Raw genomic sequence first — 17,662 nt, 5'->3', positions numbered from 1 at the left:
TTCAACCATTCCTGAAAATTGTTGTGGAGTGTCCATTAAAAAATGAGTTAAGTTACAGTAGTTTAGAAGAGTACCTCGTTTGGGCCACCCTGTATGTCTTTGATGCAGTTTGGATACATTAATAATTCTGAATCGTTCCGCCTTTTAACCATTAAAAATTATTTCAAATTAATTAAATGAGATTAGTATTTTGGCACTGTAATGGTGTATAGCTCGCAAAATTTGGTTTACAAATACACACTCTGAATTAAAGATTTAGATAGATGACTATCTTCAAGCTAGTAAGTAAACACCTATAAAATTTACTGATGAGTATATTCATTTGAATATTTTAGAAATTTGGGATATACATATTGGTGGTAGTTGTATCTCTTAATTCCTTACCGAACGTTAAATCCCTTGTATTGCTTGATTATATTTCGCACATATTTTTCTCGCTATTACTACTACCGAAAATTATTGTCTTTTAAAGTTTAGTTCCACAAACATGTTCTATATTGAAATGAAATGAAATGCTTTATTGTCGTTAAAACTAATACAAAGTTCATGACAATCGTCAAAAGAAAAAGAAAAAGAAAACAATCAAGATGGCAACTAAAATAACTAAAACTAAAACTCTAAACCAAAGTACTCTTCATGTTTATACAGGCAAGCCTGGGTTAGAGTAGTTTTTAAAACATGTTTAAATTTTGAAACACACAGGTTTTTGATGGATGCAGGCAAGAAATTGTACATCTTTACACCTTGGTACTCAAAACTATTTTGAGTGGCTGTATACTTATGCCTTAGTGTAGACAGATTATCTTTAGATCTAGTACAATAGTTGTGAACATCAGATATCTTTTCAAAGTGAGAAATGTTTTCTTTTACATACAATAAACTTGCCAAAACATACATGGATGGAAATGTGAGAATGTTAAGACTCACGAAAAGGGGCTTACAATGGTTTCTTCTATTCACACTACAAATTAACCTCACCGCCTTCTTTTGTAAAGTAAAAAGCAACCTGTTAGCATAAAAACTGTTGGCCCACAGTGTGGTACCATAGGATAAATAGCTATGAATGTGGCCATAATATATACAAATAATTACATCATCTGAAACAGTGGACCTAAGTGCTCTTATCATAAATATGCCTTTTACAATGCATATTGTGTCCCCCTAAGGTATTGTTTCTCTAAAATACAACCTCTCATCCTCATGTATAATCTTGTAGGTTTGCCAAGTTCGATGCTCTCAGATGAGATCTGCATGATGGATCTCTACGTGTAATGTACCGTCTAATAGCCACTTTAGATAGCTTGTTTTTCCATCTTACGTAACAGTATCGAACCCCAAGGTCTCTTGGACGAGATTCACGAATCAAACTGCTAAACTTGTTAAACTTTCGTCCCATAATACGTCTCGATGTTTTGAAGTAAGTCAGTTGTCCTCCACCAACTGATTTTTATTATGAAGTAATTTTCTCTCAATAATTAAGATGAGAACCAACTTAATTATTGTTGATTTGTTGCTTTGTAACTGACTACCAGCTGTTTCCTTACCGGGCCATTACAAAAATTATCAAGTTCAGCTGGGTCATAATTGAAATTTACCTCCGAAAATCGAAAGGGAGACAAAATACAAGGTGTTTCCTATTTTTGCATTATTTTGTTTCTGTGTTGTGTTCGGTAATAGTTTCGGTTTTAATTTTTGAATTTCTTAAAGGGCTCAATGTATACACCAGTAAAACACTAGGTATGGCATTGCATTTAAGTGCAGTTAAGCCGCAGTTATTGCATCTGTTTGGAATCGAACCGGCTATCTTCAGACTTGAAGGCGAGCACTATAACCAGTCTGCTACCTAGACAATTTCTAACTATTGATGTCAAATTAACAATCAAAATTACGAATAGAACGAATCTCCACATTACCGTTATGATGCAGTTATAACCAACTACTGGTCACTATAATGATAGGTCAACAGACTATGTGTGCACTTTGTAATTTTACAAATCACTTGAAGATCGAAGTTCAGTTGCTAGTTGTGGTGCGGCGTTCTTGAAAAAGCTTCTGTGATGTTTACTATAGAATAACATAAATATACTTAACAATTTGTAATGTAATGATTTCCCCCTATAGGGAATAGCTATTGATGTAGGTCTCATGGTTTTCCTGTAGCAGCAAACCTGAGTACTTAGGAAATAAATGTGATATTAATGAAGCATTTTAGTGAAAATCCAATTCAGACAGATGGAAATTCGCTTAGTCTGCAGGTTTGCTGTGGCTGGGGGTGTTTTTAAAATTAGAGGATTTTGACTGGCTAAAAACTGTTATTTCTTAGGAAACTCAAAAATCCTCGTCAGTAAAAAAGTCCGTTTCTCTGAACACGTTCAGTGGAATTCTTTTTTCATACCAACATCTCTTTTAAACAAAGTAAAATGTGAATTGAGTAAATATGAACTTTATACTGTATTTATCTTATGTTGCCATGAAGACATTTCGATATTTTTAAACGCTCCATTTTGAATTTTCCGATGACCCCGTGAGGGAGATTTGAATATACCTATTTTACTTATTATCTACTGTTGAGTAAAATTTTAACTCAAATTTGTAACATGTTGCGCTTAGCATTAGTAAAAACACAAGCAAATTTTCATTATTAAAGATTCTAAAATCATGATACTGTGTACGTTTCCTTAAGTAAATACATCAGTTTTTGCAAAATAATAATAATCAATAGGAAAATATTTTCCACAAGACTATTTAATCGTCTATGTATGGGGAAGATACATAACATCAAGATAAAAGGGAAAATACCTATTTTTGTGTGTTGAACTAAAATAAGCTAAATTGCGCAGCAAGCAAACACAAGCGCTATGCACGTTGTATGATAACGATAAAGATCATAATATTTTAGATTAGCAATTTTCTTCAATAATTTTACAAAAAGGTAGGTTCTCGGTGATAGGTTATTTCACTGTCCTATGTTATAAACTGCTATTTCCATACAAGGAACCGAATGGTCGTACGGTACAACCGGACTTGCTCGCTGACATTTCGTGTAGCGAACGTATTAAATTCAAGTACATTCCTTGCCTTTTATCACTGCAATACAGTATTAACACCGTTGTATGTTGTGCTTAACGTAAATCTACCCGGAGAATTCGTAGAAAGTTGTCTGCCTTGTGCTTGCGGTGAAATGAAATGATCTTTAATTGTTATGGAGGCTGGTGTGTGGTGAGTGTGGTTTTTGTTGAAGATGCACGAGTTCGAATCCTGCCGTACACTAAAATGGTAAATTGTACAAACAATTGCTCGTTAGAGGAGACATTTCTTTGTCCTGAAAAACTCTCAACACTTTTAGTCTTTTAGTTTTTCAAAAAGTCTTTTAGTTATTTTCATGGCTTACAGAAAACGCATAAGATATTTTATGTACTACAGAATTTTCCAATGGAATACGCTATTATCGTAGGCTCCTCGGTAAGACCACAGAAAACGTACTACTATAACGGTTATAGTAGTACGTTTTCTGTGGTAAGACCTAGGTGGGCTGGATTAAGAGAAAATCACGTAAACAGAAACACTTACTTATAAATCATAACTTTTTAGTTTTAGACAGCCACTGATATAAATTCTGCGTTTCTCTATTTAGGTTAGACATGTAGTTTCCACACGCAATTTATAAAAACAATAATAAGTGAAGGAGTATTACTTATTCACAAAAGTTTTGAACCAAAATTGTCACAAATGTTGTTAATACTTTTGTTAACTTCCAAACTACCGTATATTTTTAAAAAATAATTAAATCTGTTTGAATTTAAAATTTGTGTTATATTAGCCAGAGATAGCGAACGTAGACATTATTTAAATCTTTACAATACTCTCAACGTTGTGAAATAAATCATAGTGTCGCTAATTAGAATACCCTGTAAAATCTTACACTTTAAGATTGAAAACCTATTACATAATCCACAATATAAGTCTTGCGCTCTATCATTCGCAACAGATCTATAGAACACATTTCTATGTAAATGCTCTTGATATATTCGACGGTAGTCCTACTTTTGCGATTGTACAACTTGTGAGCCTTTGGCGAACAGCTGTTAGATTGTTATCTTGCATAAATGGAACCTCAACTCGTTAAAATGTTGAGCATTGAAACTCGTCATATCAGGTGGTTTTAGTGGAAGTTCCCCCACCAATTTTTCATCTTTAATTTATGTTGCAGCTGATTGAGGTTTTGACAAAATATCAGCTGATGAGCTCATTAATTTGTGATTCTCAATAAATACCTAACCTACGAATTTTGGAGCAAAAACTCCCTCCATTTAATACATAGGATTAGTTTAATTTTTTGTTTTGTAAACATTGATGCTTATCACTACCCATGTGGCCGTTATTGAGATAACGGGTTGATAAGCCTAAGGTGATTAGTTAGATAACCACCCCTCGTTAACGTTTTTGGGGCATTCTTGGGGGAGAGTGATTTATTTGGGGAGTCTGAGCTGCCCAACGCCAAAACATGGACACGTGTTCTTTCAAAGTGTCCTTGGTTTTTGTCTCCAGAAATTTGTTCTTGGTTTTAGTCCAGACTGTGAAAGAGACGTTTTCAAAAATGTATAGCATTTTGAATGTTAAATGTTTGATGAATTCGTAGTAGTTTTTTTTTCGGAGTGTACGATCGAGGTGAAATTGTGAGAGGGATTAAAATACATAAGGAGTATTCCTTGTTTTATTTTCTCATAGGAGTTTTTTCGTACAAAAGTTGCTAAGCACGAAAAGAAGTACGTAAAAATGAACAATAAACAAATTGACAACTGAATTTTGAACGGAAATTCTAATATGAATACCTTGGCGAAGTTCTCATATTTGTATACGGAATTGGAATTATGTAAGGAATCAAAATAAGGAAACGTGTGTGATATTCTAAAGTGTACACTTAACTACAAGTGTATTCTTTAAGTTGTATAAAACTTAATACCGTTATCGTAAGGTAGATAAATTTCCACTCATCTCAAATCTCAACAAAATGAAGAACTCGATACTTCTTATTTCCTCGTGGCCGTTTAATTGTTCAATAGTGACAAGTGATAGGAAGATTGCAGACAGTACAAAAGTCAAAGATGAATAAAGAGAGGGAAGGAGTGAAGGGGGGGTAGAGGGGGGATATTAGGGATAATGACATTATAACCAGCTGGAGACTGCTACAAAGCTTCATTGTTAGCACGTGGCTGGTCTACAAGTGTGGTTGGAGTATTCTACAATTTGTATTTAGATTTATTACATGTCGTACTTTACAAGTTGCTCCTTGAAAGTAATTTTAAATTCGGGGTGAACTCTGGATATTGTATAAACTCAATGTTGGGTGTTACTCTAATATTTTCTCATTTCTAAATATTGGTTAACTCAATGAAGTGCAATCATGTTTAGTGAGTGCAATTATAAATATTAATGTGAATATTTTGGGGGCAGCGCTAGATATTGAGTGCAACTCTGGAGTGTGGAGTGCAAGTCTAAACAACCCAAATTATAGCATTTCACCACAAATTTAGAAAATGTTTTAAGTGGAATTTGGGACGACAAAGACTTATTTTGAAATACCTATTAAAACTAAGTTGAATCCGCTGCAAAGTTTAGCTATATTATAATTCCTTGAAGTGATCATTCTCAAAACAAAATTTTCCCTTGCACCAAAGGTTAGCAAACAATTTGGTTAGCAATAAATCCACTACCTATTTACTACATCCTGTGCCTTCAGAGGTATTTTGTTGACATACTTAATACATTGTGAGGAAATAAACCCATAAATCATGGATGTATCCCAAGGTTTGAATAATTTTAAAATTGAACTTGTGTTCGCAGGATGGTGTTGGTCATAAGCGGAGTGGGGCAGGAGGAGCCTCCGCCAGACACTCGCAGTCTGTTTCTGACACACCCTGTATACAGAGACTCTGCTGCCCAGTTTGTGTCCATCAGCACCAAGGTGATCGGACCGGTCGGCCTGTTGTACGTCCAGCAGAGGGAAATGGCAGTCACGGTTCCGCAGGACAGTAAGTATAACTCTAGCTAAAACTGGGGGTTTGTTTTTAAAAAATCAGGGATCAACCCATATTGAAGTTACTAACCCAGCAAGGGTTCGTCAGTTTCTATCAAGTCAGCCAATCCAGTTGATGAAATTTGCTTGTTGATCAATCTATAGGACACCAAGGTTTACTATTGTCTTTGGTAGTCGCAGAGACGTCCTCTATCAGCTTAGCAATCTCTTCATCAGTCACACCATGATAAGCCTGCAAAATTTCCTTAATTTGCCTCATAGGAGGCTGACTAAGTCTGCAATCGACCTACCTATAGTGAAAAACATTGTGCAAGTGCGTATAACCTTCTCCGATCTCCCTTGACCCCCTGCGCATACAGTATTTTATACCTCCTAACAATTCTCTCCATCCAAATATACTTCAATAGCAGTAGAAGCTTTAGACCGCAGAAGTTTAATCGTACTACACAACTGATTCTTGGCGAGAGTGTCAATTTTTTGTTCACACTGGTGTTTGGCTGTTCGGCTACTATGACAAGACTTAACATCTCTTATGATTGGAAACCAGCTTGTATAGGTGTGGTTGAAGTAAAGAAGATGGTTTATCAGATTTCTGCTTGGTCGCAATGGGAGACTCCATCAGAAACCAAAATTTACAGGCAACCCTAGTAGAAAATAGTCAGAAACATAGGTCCAACAGAGACTATGGGGTCTGAGTTTTACTTTAAGACTAATAGCTTATTTCTTATATGGAAAAATTTGCAAAAAAATATATCAGTTACTGTACAAGTATAAATACGTAGGTGGTCAGCCCAATACATGTCAGTCTTAAAGTGTTTTCAAATATTAAAATTGTTTTTGACTTAGTTTGCTTTGTTCCAGAAAACGTCACAATTGTTGGATCAGACGATGTCACAACATGTATAATAGCCATCCTGAGGCATACAGGTAAATTTATTTATTTCATTTGTGTGATCAAAATATGTTTACACCCATTAACCACTTTGTGATTGTTTAACACGTTCACGGCGGCACGTCAAATGGCGGGCGTATCCCCAGTGTGGCGCGGCCCTCAGCGTCGAACAAACCCAATTGCGGCGTGTGATTGGCTTTCCATTTTCGGTCTGACGTATAGCAAATAACGTGCGAGGATGTCCTGTTTTACAACAAGAGTCAACGTAGTTCGCTAAACACCCACAGATAGCAGCACTGCTTGGAACTTAGCCGGTCCCATTGGAATTGTATTGCCAAATGGAGGGCAAAAGACAGGACAAAAAGTACGTTTTTGGGATTGTCAGACAGGGATTTTACGGGGAAATTTACTACCAACTTACACCACAAAAAATACAGTATACTATTGAGCAGTGCTGTGCGAGGTTTCAAGTTTCTAGCTCTAATCCTGGCTTAAAGAAAAATCATTTCGCACTGCATTGCAGCTTGGGAGCGATCGTTCCCACCAGGATGGCATTAGGGTTCCGTATGGATGCCGCCGCGAACGTGTTAAGAAAATCAAATTATGCTAAAGAATATTTCCTAGAAAAAATTTGTCTGGAAAAACAGATTTAAAATTATTACAAACATGATTCTCAGTGGTCTTTTGAGTTCAGAACAGGAGAAGTACAGATGATAAGTAATAGTTTTATAGTAATACAAGTATTACGTCTCTTACCTGTGATATAAGTCTTAAGTGAGGCTGAAATGTACCTCCTGCATAAATAAGAACAAGGTGTTTTGTAATGACTGGAGGAAAGCGGTTGAAGGATGATTTTTTTGTAACCAGGTAGATAAGGAAATACTAAAAGATGGTAATTTAATTGTACTGTTTTCCTAGATGCTGAGCGGTCTGTCACTGGATGAGTAGAAAATTGCTCCACACTCGGCTTCCTTGCCTTTAAAGAAAATGACTAATGCTATTGGGGCACCCTAGTTCTCTGGTGTAATCTTAGTTAAGCATTATCAAACGACTGGCCGCTGCACTGGTGAACAATGTCTAGCTTCGGAAACGGAACCAACCACCTTAGGCTGTCTCAAACCGAAGTTGTTCGGCTGTCACTTGAGCTTTTTAATGACCCTTGTACCAGAATGTCTAAGATTTTTTTAACCATAATCAGTTATTGAAGTTAATATTTTCTACCTCATAAAGTAGCTTATAGTTTTCTCCAATGTCCAGGGTCTGGTGCTGTCGGGTTGGCACACTTTGATGGTGCAGGTACAGAGGAGGGAGTTCTCAACATGGTACACAGGGTACAAGAGTTGGCCATGTCAGGCTACTCGGAGGGAAGGTACGAGCTGTCCCTGGTTGGTGGGTTCTCGGACTCACACAACTATTCGGAGGAGCTCTTCTACAACCTCATGCGTATGTATTTAGTCATTTATTTAACATTTCACACACCATAGATTATCAGTAATTCAATCATTTTTTTTATTTGCCTCATATTTTGAACAGAAAAATCCAAAAATAATTTTCTGGACACAAACAGTGAGTGCACGAAGTTCTACCTATCAATCAATTCAATTCAGTTAGTTGTTGAAAAACGTATTTTACTGATAAATGTATCCTATACAACTAGAAAAACAGTAAATAAAATTACTTTTGAATTTTTTGTATAATACAGAATGTTTCAAAAAAGACTTAACAACTTTGAAAATTCATATAAAATTCATGAAAACAAGGTAAGAGCTGGTATTGGAGTTGTTTTAAAGGGAGACACCTCGCGTAATTTACCAGTGAATAATTACGCCGCATAAGTCACACAATCGCTAGCGGCAGTTACATTAAAAATGGCTATGTTCACTGGATATGAGCGATCTAGCTGTGTCTTTTGGTTTGAAGAATCGAAATCGGCGACAACAGTTCAGCGTAATTTTTGTACCAAATAAGATCTTTTGGGGCAGTGAAAATCCAAATGAAACATTTGCAACATGTTTGTAATAGCCCTAAAGTGGACGTTTTTTGTGCATTGAGCAAGAGGAAAATGTATGCCCCTTCATTCCAAGAGAGAATCAGCGGGATAGTGTACCTTGACATGTCGCAACAATTTTGTATACCACAGATTGATGAGGACGACTGAGAACGAAATGTTTACTTCATGCGAGATCGCGCACCACCACACTATCTGACTGACGTCCAGGATTTCACAATGATCACTTTCCAGGTGATGCGTCAATTGCATGGTCCTCCGTTCCCCTGACCTGACACCGCTAGATTTTTTCTTATGGAGTTTCATGAAAGATAAAGTGTACCTCGGACGGCCACTCTACCCGAACTTTGTGGGGTCTTGACTGGAATAAACCAAGCCAGATCCACACTTAATGAATAACGTGCTGATTCCACTTCCCCATAGCACTCACGAAAACCCTGCTCAGCCTAAGCCAGTTTTGATAGGTCTCAAATAAATAGATTAACTACATTTTATTTTATTCTAACTACTCCTCGCCATTGTGACACGCCTGCAGCAACTTGCCCTAAACATGATATCGATAATTGTAAAGTATAATTTAGTTACGTCAGTTAATTTATTGTTGGTTGAACTTGGCCTAGTTTAGAAAAGATACGATTCCCCCTAACCCCTTTATCCCCCAAAGATTAATTAACTAATAATACATTATGGCTACGGTACTTTACCAAACAAAGACAACTTAGCTCCTAGCTCCTTTCCATATCACGGTTCCGCCAAGACCAACCTGCAGGCCGGTCCGTTCCTTGTTTCCCGGCAGTAGCGCTAGTGTCGCAGGTGTCTGACTACAGTTCTGCTTGTCATCAGATCAGCTGATGGGGTTGACTCTTACCTTATTCTTTAATTGTTGGTGGTGATGTGGGTTATTCCCACAACTTAGAGCATGAATCGATGCTGCCGCTGAGCAAGTTACACCTGAAATGCTAGTGCGAGTCTGGGAAGAAATCGACTACCGATGGGATTTCCGCAGGATATCCAAAAGAAGCCACATAGAAAATCTTTAGTTTATGCTAAAAAAACTTAAAGTGTTTACTTTAAAACAACACCAGAAACCAGCTCTGTACCTTGTTTTATTAAATTTATATTAATTTTGAAAGTTATAAAGTCCTTTTTGAAACACCCGATCTTGTTAAGGTTCCGTTTCATGAGATGAACAAATAAACTGACATTGTTCATAATTTAAATTTTTAAAACATTTACATTTATTCTTTTCCATACACGGTAATGAGCATAGCTTCTTCAGCTAAGTTTTTATCTATATTTTTTAGTTGTCAATGAAGTATAAGAAACTGATGTAACAAGTATATCAGTTGTGCTAAGTCCAAACCAGACCAATTAATCTGAAATGTTTTTCAGTTATAAATAAGCAGTTACTGATATCGTAATCATTGAGCAAGCTGCAAAGTCTTATCTTTAATAGCCAGAGTTGAGCAAAAACTTGTGCTAGGTTTTTATAAGATTTAAAATGCTAGGGTAGATTTTAACTCTGCCATTTCATAAAATTTGAACCAACTAAACTTAATGCATTATCGTTATTAAATACCTGTAATAAATAAACTTGGAACAGAATCGGTTGAAATTAAAGAATAATAATTGTTTGGGTAGAGTACATACATACATTTCAACCCACTACAGTAAAAAAGGGGTTTATAAAATTAAAAAAGTGCCAAAAGTAATCCATTTTAAAAACAAAAGTGATGTTTTTATGTCATGTACCGTGTAATATGATCAGTTGAACCATTTATTAGACGTTGTCCTCATTAAAAGTCCTACCTCTGTAATAGCTATGCATTTTATTTCTGAGTTTTTTACGAATTCACACAAAACTGTAATAGATATGCTGTTTGTATCAGGTGTTTTATTTTTAGTATTGCAATTAACTAATTTAGAACCATACTTTGTCCATTGGTCATAAGGCTGACCTATATTTAAACAGATCTAAAAATGTTTATGAGTACACTGATAAATTACAGTTTACGATTACGAGTTGGCAAAACAAATTTAGCCTGCTATGATCAACATCGTGTTTCTATTCCCAGCATTCCAGTGACAGCAAATTTTTTAGGAATACAAAAACCTAGCATATGTCTTTTGCAACCGCTATTGATTTTAGGGATTTCATAATACTGAAACAATTCTGTAATTGTTGTAGCAAAAAAAATTATAAAAATGTCTATGAAAAAGAGTTTTTTAACCTCTGGGAGGTGGTAAGCTGCTCCCCCGTGCCTGGGACGCCAGCGAGTGCATCGTGCAAAATGTTTGTCTTGACTGTACTCTTCCATTCCTGACCTAATCTCTTAATCCCTTCCTTGCGGGTGTGAGTAAACTGTTCTCCCTTGGCTGTTGCATACATTTGATTTATGTTCACTAAACTATTGAGTTACAGACTAGTTAAGAGTTAAAATTGTGTAATAGAATGTAAGTAAGTAATAAGTTGAGGTAAAATATAAATTAAATAAATAAATATAATAAAAAATTAAATAAATAAACAAATAAATTACAGCAACCCATTCTAGTTTCCAAACACTATGCTACAATGATTGTCGTACCACTACGCAAATATAGTGCGTTATCAAATTTGGTTTTTGAGCCATGCCACACCGAAACCATGCCCGCGGTGGGAGTTTTGGGGTGATTTTCATCACCATTTGTTTTACATAATAATTACATCTTACCTAGGCCATGTAAAGTTTCTGTAGCAAACTGTTTTTAGAAGTAATTTAATTTTTTTTAATAGGGTTGAGAATAAACTATCCACTTTCACTTTTGTTTTCAACGTTATTTTTCGGTACACTACAAAGACTAATTACTTTTTAAATAAAAACATTCATTGGAATACTGAATTCCTTTAATTCAGTTACGAAAGCTTCAAAACTAATGACATTTTTTACCTAGGCCTTATACAGGGTGAGGCGATGAGAACGCCACAATTTGTTTTAGATGTCACATGTTAATTGTTGAAACAACGAATGAGCAGCTGTGCTTATTGTTGTGAGTTGTTTTGTTATATATAAAAAGTAAAGTTTTGTTAGTTTAGTTTGAAAGTGCTATGTTGGCAGCACTGGTAGCACCAGCTCACTTTGATTAAGAAGGAGACTCGCTCTCTGCAAAATGGACTTCGAACCGAATTGTAAAATCTTTAATAGAGCTCCTAATAAATGTATGTTATATTAATATGTGAAGTTTTAATTAAGCCCCACTTGCTACAATAATAACCATAAGGACACACAACATGGCGCAGTCAAATTTAAAGCAAGTGGGTGAAGATAATGTGAAATATAAAGTAATAATTCCGTAACTGGATGTGAAAGGTAAGGTAGGCTTGGTGTGCGATTGCAGTAAGGAAAATGGCGATGTCCGGGCTCTTCAAGCCACCAGACTGTTTATTAATTTCAGATAATGTTGCTCAGGACTGGGTTCTATTTAAGGAGCAGTTTAAGCTATTTTTAATAGCCACCGAATCAGACTCTAAATCTGAGGAAGTGAAAATTGCACAATTGCTGAACGTAATTGGAAGAGAAGCCTTAAGCATATATCATACTTTTAAGTTGGGTGATTTAAAAAGTTTAAAACTTGAGGATGTGATTAGGGAGTTTGACAAACATTTTTCCCCGACTCGTAATATAACCTATCAAAGATTTCTTTTCTTCAAAAGAGTTCAAAAAGAAGGTGAACCTTTCATTAACTTCTTAACTGATGTGAAAAAACTTGCATCGTATTGTAATTTTGAAGGCCAAGAAGATAGTCTCATTAGAGATAAACTAGTACTATGTATATCAGATGAAGGATTGCAAGAAAGACTTTTGCGGGTCCCTGATCTTAAACTCTCAGATGCTATCAAACATTGCCAGTTGGCCGAGCAAAGTAAAGAACAATTTCAAGTTGTTAGTAAAGATAAAATTAATTCCATGCCGATGTCAAGTGACTTAAATTCCCTCACGCCAGTGGTTAAGAGTGAAGTGAAAGAAGAAATGGTGCATGCTGTTGAACACTATCGAGGTAAACAAGGTAGGCCTAGTAAAAACCCTACTTTCAACCGTACGTATTTGTGCAAAAAGTGTAATACTAATCATGCTAGGGCTGCTTGTCCCGCACACAACAAAAAGTGTTTAAATTGTGGTGAGCTAAATCACTTTGCCGTAGGTTGCCTTAAGCCGAAAAATAAGTTTAACAAACACAACCCTAAGGTTGCAGATAACAGGCCTAATGCCAGATCGCTTGCAGATAATAGGCCTAATGCCAGATCGCAAGAAGAAATTCATGTAGACGAGTTGAGCTCTGGGTTTCGAATTGATGATGTAAATATCAAAAATGTTTGTGAAATTGCAGGTCAAAATTGTTGGTTAGAAACAATTTCCATTAATGGTGTTAATGTGGTGTTTAAGCTTGACACTGGGGCTGAAATTAACTTAATACCCCTTGATATTTTAAACAAGTGTAAACCTAAGCCATTTGTTGATGAAAACTGTAATGTTAAACTTGAATCTTATGGTGGGTTTAGGCTAGATACTGTTGGTAAAGTAACGTTGAAATGTGAATTGAACAAGGTTGGCCTAGTAACTACAGAGGAATTTGTTGTAATAAGTTCGAATGATAAGTGTATACCAATTTTGGGACTTAAAACTTGTGTAAAATTAGGACTAATATCTAGAGTACATAATGTGCAGGTAACCTCTAGGGAAGAGTTCATTAGTAAACATAATGATGTGTTTAATGGTATTGGGTGTTTCCCTACAGAGTACAAAATTAAACTTAAAGAAAATGCTAATCCTATTGTAAAACCGCCACGTAGAGTTCCCAATGCAGTCTTGAGTAAACTTAAAGAAACTTTGGATAATCTTGAACAATTAGGAATCATTTGTAAAAATAATAGTCCTAGTAGCTATGTGAGCAATTTGGTAATAGTTGAAAAGCCTGACAAGTCACTTACGCTTTGCTTAGATCCTCAGGTTCTAAATCAAGATATCAAACCTGAGCCATATTTGATACCTACAATGGATGAAATTAAGACTAACTTAACTGGTAAGACTTGTTTCAGCGTTCTTGATTTAAAAGATGGGTTTTTCCATGTAAGTCTAGACAAAGAGTCAGCGGATATTTGTTCTTTCAGTTCACCGTTTGGGTGTTATTCTTTTACAAGATTGCCATTTGGCTTGTCAGTTGCTCCCCAATTGTTTCATAGACTTAATTCTAGCATTTTTTCCAATATTGAAGGTGTAACAGTATATTTTGATGACATACTAATTGCAGCACCCTCTGAAGAGGCTCATGACACAATAATGGCTAAAGTTTTAGAGAAAGCAAGGTTGAATGGTGTTAAGTTTAACCCCAGAAAGTTGCAGTTTAGATTGAATTCTGTAAAGTTTGTTGGTCATGTGTTTTCAGCTAAAGGTATAGGTGTTGATGAAAGTCACATCGAATCTATAGTTAATCTTTCTACTCCAACTAGTAAGAAAGAACTCCAACGAGTCCTGGGTACGTTTAATTATTTTAGGGATTATATTCCAAATATGTCTAGTCTTATCGGTCCACTTAGAGAGTTGCTAAAGAAAGATGTGCAATGGCAATGGCTGCCAATTCATAATGACTGCATTGAAAAGCTTAAAGTTTCATTAACGTCAGCACCAGTTTTGGCACCTTTTGATTGTAGTAAGCCCATAGAAATTCATGCAGATAGCAGTAAAGATGCGGTTGGTTTCTGTCTGATCCAAGAAGGTAGACCGGTAAGTTTTGGATCACGTAGCCTAACTCAAGTAGAATGTTAGGCTGTTTTTACTGTTTTTAGAAGTAATTTAATTTTTTTTAATAGGGTTGAGAATAAACTATCCACTTTCACTTTTGTTTTCAACGTTATTTTTCGGTACATTACAAAGACTAATTACTTTTTAAATAAAAACATTCATTGGAATACTGAATTCCTTTAATTCAGTTACGAAAGCTTCAAAACTAATGACATTTTTTACCTAGGCCTTATACAGGGTGAGGCGATGAGAACGCCACAATTTGTTTTAGATGTCACATGTTAATTGTTGAAACAACGAATGAGCAGCTGTGCTTATAACATCCCTTAAACTATGCCATTTTAGTAAATATTATGCATGAGGCTATTAATACTGAGATTTTGATGTGGAAACGTATTTTAAAAATAGTGATTCTTGTGCAAAAACTCAGAGATTGTTTGGACCACATTCCATCCTTGGTCAACATGGCGCTGTTCCCGATTGGAAAGCAATGGTGAACTGGGTACAATTATTTAGGATAAACGCTTAAACCTAAAGAATATTTATATGTGTTTACCCTTTGTGAGTGAGCTGGTGTCATTCCAAGTATGTTAAGATCAATAGTGTGCAAGACAAGCCACGGGAGAATGGAGGGAAACAGTACAGGAAGAGAAAAAACGAAGTAAACCTTGCAAGAGAACGTTATTTGAGTGGTGCGATTTCGCGGAAATACTTCGTTCAAATTGCTAGCAAGCGATTCGCAAAAAAATGACGGACTTCGTTCATGCTTCGTACATGTGACAAACCTTAATCATTTTCAAGAGTTTATTTTGATATTTTACCTACAACAGTCTTTTTAAATGCCGTTACAGTTTTGTTCTTAAAATTGAAAAGTTTCACATAACAGCATTTTTTACTTACATAACATCATAGTTTTAGTTAACTGCACGGGTAATGTATCAGTTTATGTATCAGTAGTTATGTAAATGTTATGTAAGTTATGTTAATGTATCAGTTAGTTGTTAACCACACGGGAACATTACTTGACCGACGATGGCCAAGGATTAAGAGAAAAAGTAAAATAATTTAAAAAAAAGTTAAACAATTATTGTAATGCTTCGAACTTTAACTAACCATCTCTTTACCAATTTAAATGTTAACGATAGGTGCATTTAGTGATTGGTACAACGAGTCGTCGCATCTCTGTCAGTGGCAATAAGAGATTATACATAAACGAAAACAACCTCTTCTGGAAGTCGGGTTTAGTGATTATTAGTAATTAAAAACCGGTCCCGTAGGTAAAGTATTCCAAGAAACTCGTGTAAATGGTATTATTCCTATATTGATACAGTAACTAGTATATGTTTTTAATAATGAGTTTTTATTTTTTCATTTAGTATTATTGATTATAAAGAGGGTATAATTATTTTCAAGGGTTTATTATAATATAAAAAAAATATTATTTCTATATTGTTAACTACAATATTTTATTTTTTATAATGAGTTTTCAATTTTTTTAAGTATATTATTGTTAAAGAGGGTTTAATTATTTTCAAAGAATTATTTAAATATTTAAAAATATGATGTTTTTTATTGATAAGAAATCAATGCTTTTTAAGTTTGAGTTTTTCTATAGTTTAGATCTTTATTGATCATAAAGACCGTTTGATTATATTTATGATTGGTGTGAATATATAGACTATTCATTAATATTTCACAAGACAAGGAAATACAACATTTTACCATTTAAAAACGTTTCCAATTATTAAATATATCCCTAAAACTCGTAAACTTTTGAACGTAAGTATTATAAGTGGAATGCTAATTTGTGCATTATTCAATAGCAACACAAATTTGATAAGGCAATAATGGTTATTTCAGAAGTTCAACAATTTTAAGCAGTGTTCAATTTTTTTACTTTCTAAAGACTATCATTGGGCCATAGTGTTTGGAAAACTGAATGGGTTGCTGTAATTTTTTTGTTACCTCAACTTAGTACTTACATACTTACATTCTATTACACAATTGAACTCTAACTAGTCTGTAACTCAATAGTTTAGTGAACATAAATCAAATGTATGCAACAGCCAAGGGAGAACAGTTTACTTACACCCGCAAGGAAGGGATTAAGAGATTAGGTTAGGAATGGAAGAGTACAGTCAAGACAAGCATTTTGCACGACGCACTCGCTGGTGTCCCAGGCACGGGGGAGCAGCTTACCTACGCCCTAACCTCTTACCACCCAACATGAACAGGTTTTATAATGGTCATCTCAACCAAAGAATATTTGAGTTAAAAACACATTGTAACTTGTAAGTCATAATTGATTGTGTTGTTATTTTACTTTTCCAGATGCATTTCATAAGCAAGCCATTGAGATAGACCTGGTGCTGGCGTGTATAGGGGAACTCAACACTATTGTGAGAAACGGAGTACATTGGCCCATCCTGTACGGAGCGGGTGAGTTAAAATATGGGTATTTCTATAAAGGAAATATTACCATAGATCTTATGGTGAGACCTAGTCCCAAAGGCCTATTTTTTAAAGATATACGCACTGGAAAAGATCACTATTATAAATTTATGAATATAAAATTGATTTTTACATGCAGCCTAGAACATGAAAACTCTTGTAGAAATCATCTGCTTTGACAACATTTGGTACAAACACCACGTTTATTCTAACGAGTTTGCAAACCAGGATCAGACTTTTGGATCAGGATTTCTTAGAGGGTTTTATGAGGTTAAATCTGGGTTTTCCCATTCCATCCAAAACATAACATGTCTCAATATCCTGTGTGGGGAACTTACTAAGCCAAACATCGGCAGAGCCAATACTGTACAAGAATGATTAGTATTGATAAATGTTGAGTGATTCCGAGTCGTGAACCAACGACATCGATAGTGGAAACAAAGTCTATTGCCCCACCAATGTTATAGTGGATTTAATTAACGGAGAATTCTAAGTAT

At 35.3% G+C, this 17,662-nt stretch overlaps 1 protein-coding gene across 4 annotated transcripts in view; it reads left to right on the top strand.

Moving 5' to 3' along the window:
- The window catches only part of LOC129003979 (protein N-terminal asparagine amidohydrolase-like), a 44,322-nt gene that overhangs the window by 23,457 nt on the left and 3,203 nt on the right, over positions 1-17,662 (top strand). For all 4 annotated transcript variants that reach the window (XM_054432340.1, XM_054432339.1, XM_054432341.1 and 1 more), the window contains 4 exons: positions 5,845-6,032; positions 6,899-6,964; positions 8,187-8,372; positions 17,046-17,153. In XM_054432340.1, the coding sequence (XP_054288315.1) occupies positions 5,846-6,032; positions 6,899-6,964; positions 8,187-8,372; positions 17,046-17,153 (547 nt within the window). In that variant the 5' untranslated portion in view covers position 5,845. The remainder of the gene's footprint in view (positions 1-5,844; positions 6,033-6,898; positions 6,965-8,186; positions 8,373-17,045; positions 17,154-17,662) is intronic.

This window comes from Macrosteles quadrilineatus, unplaced genomic scaffold (genome assembly GCF_028750875.1).
Source record: "Macrosteles quadrilineatus isolate MER2022 unplaced genomic scaffold, UCM_ALF_1.0 Scaffold_9__3_contigs__length_116548681, whole genome shotgun sequence".
Classification (NCBI taxonomy): domain Eukaryota; kingdom Metazoa; phylum Arthropoda; class Insecta; order Hemiptera; family Cicadellidae; genus Macrosteles; species Macrosteles quadrilineatus.
Note: the sequence above shows the minus strand (reverse complement) of the source record. Positions and strands in the feature narration are given on the sequence as shown.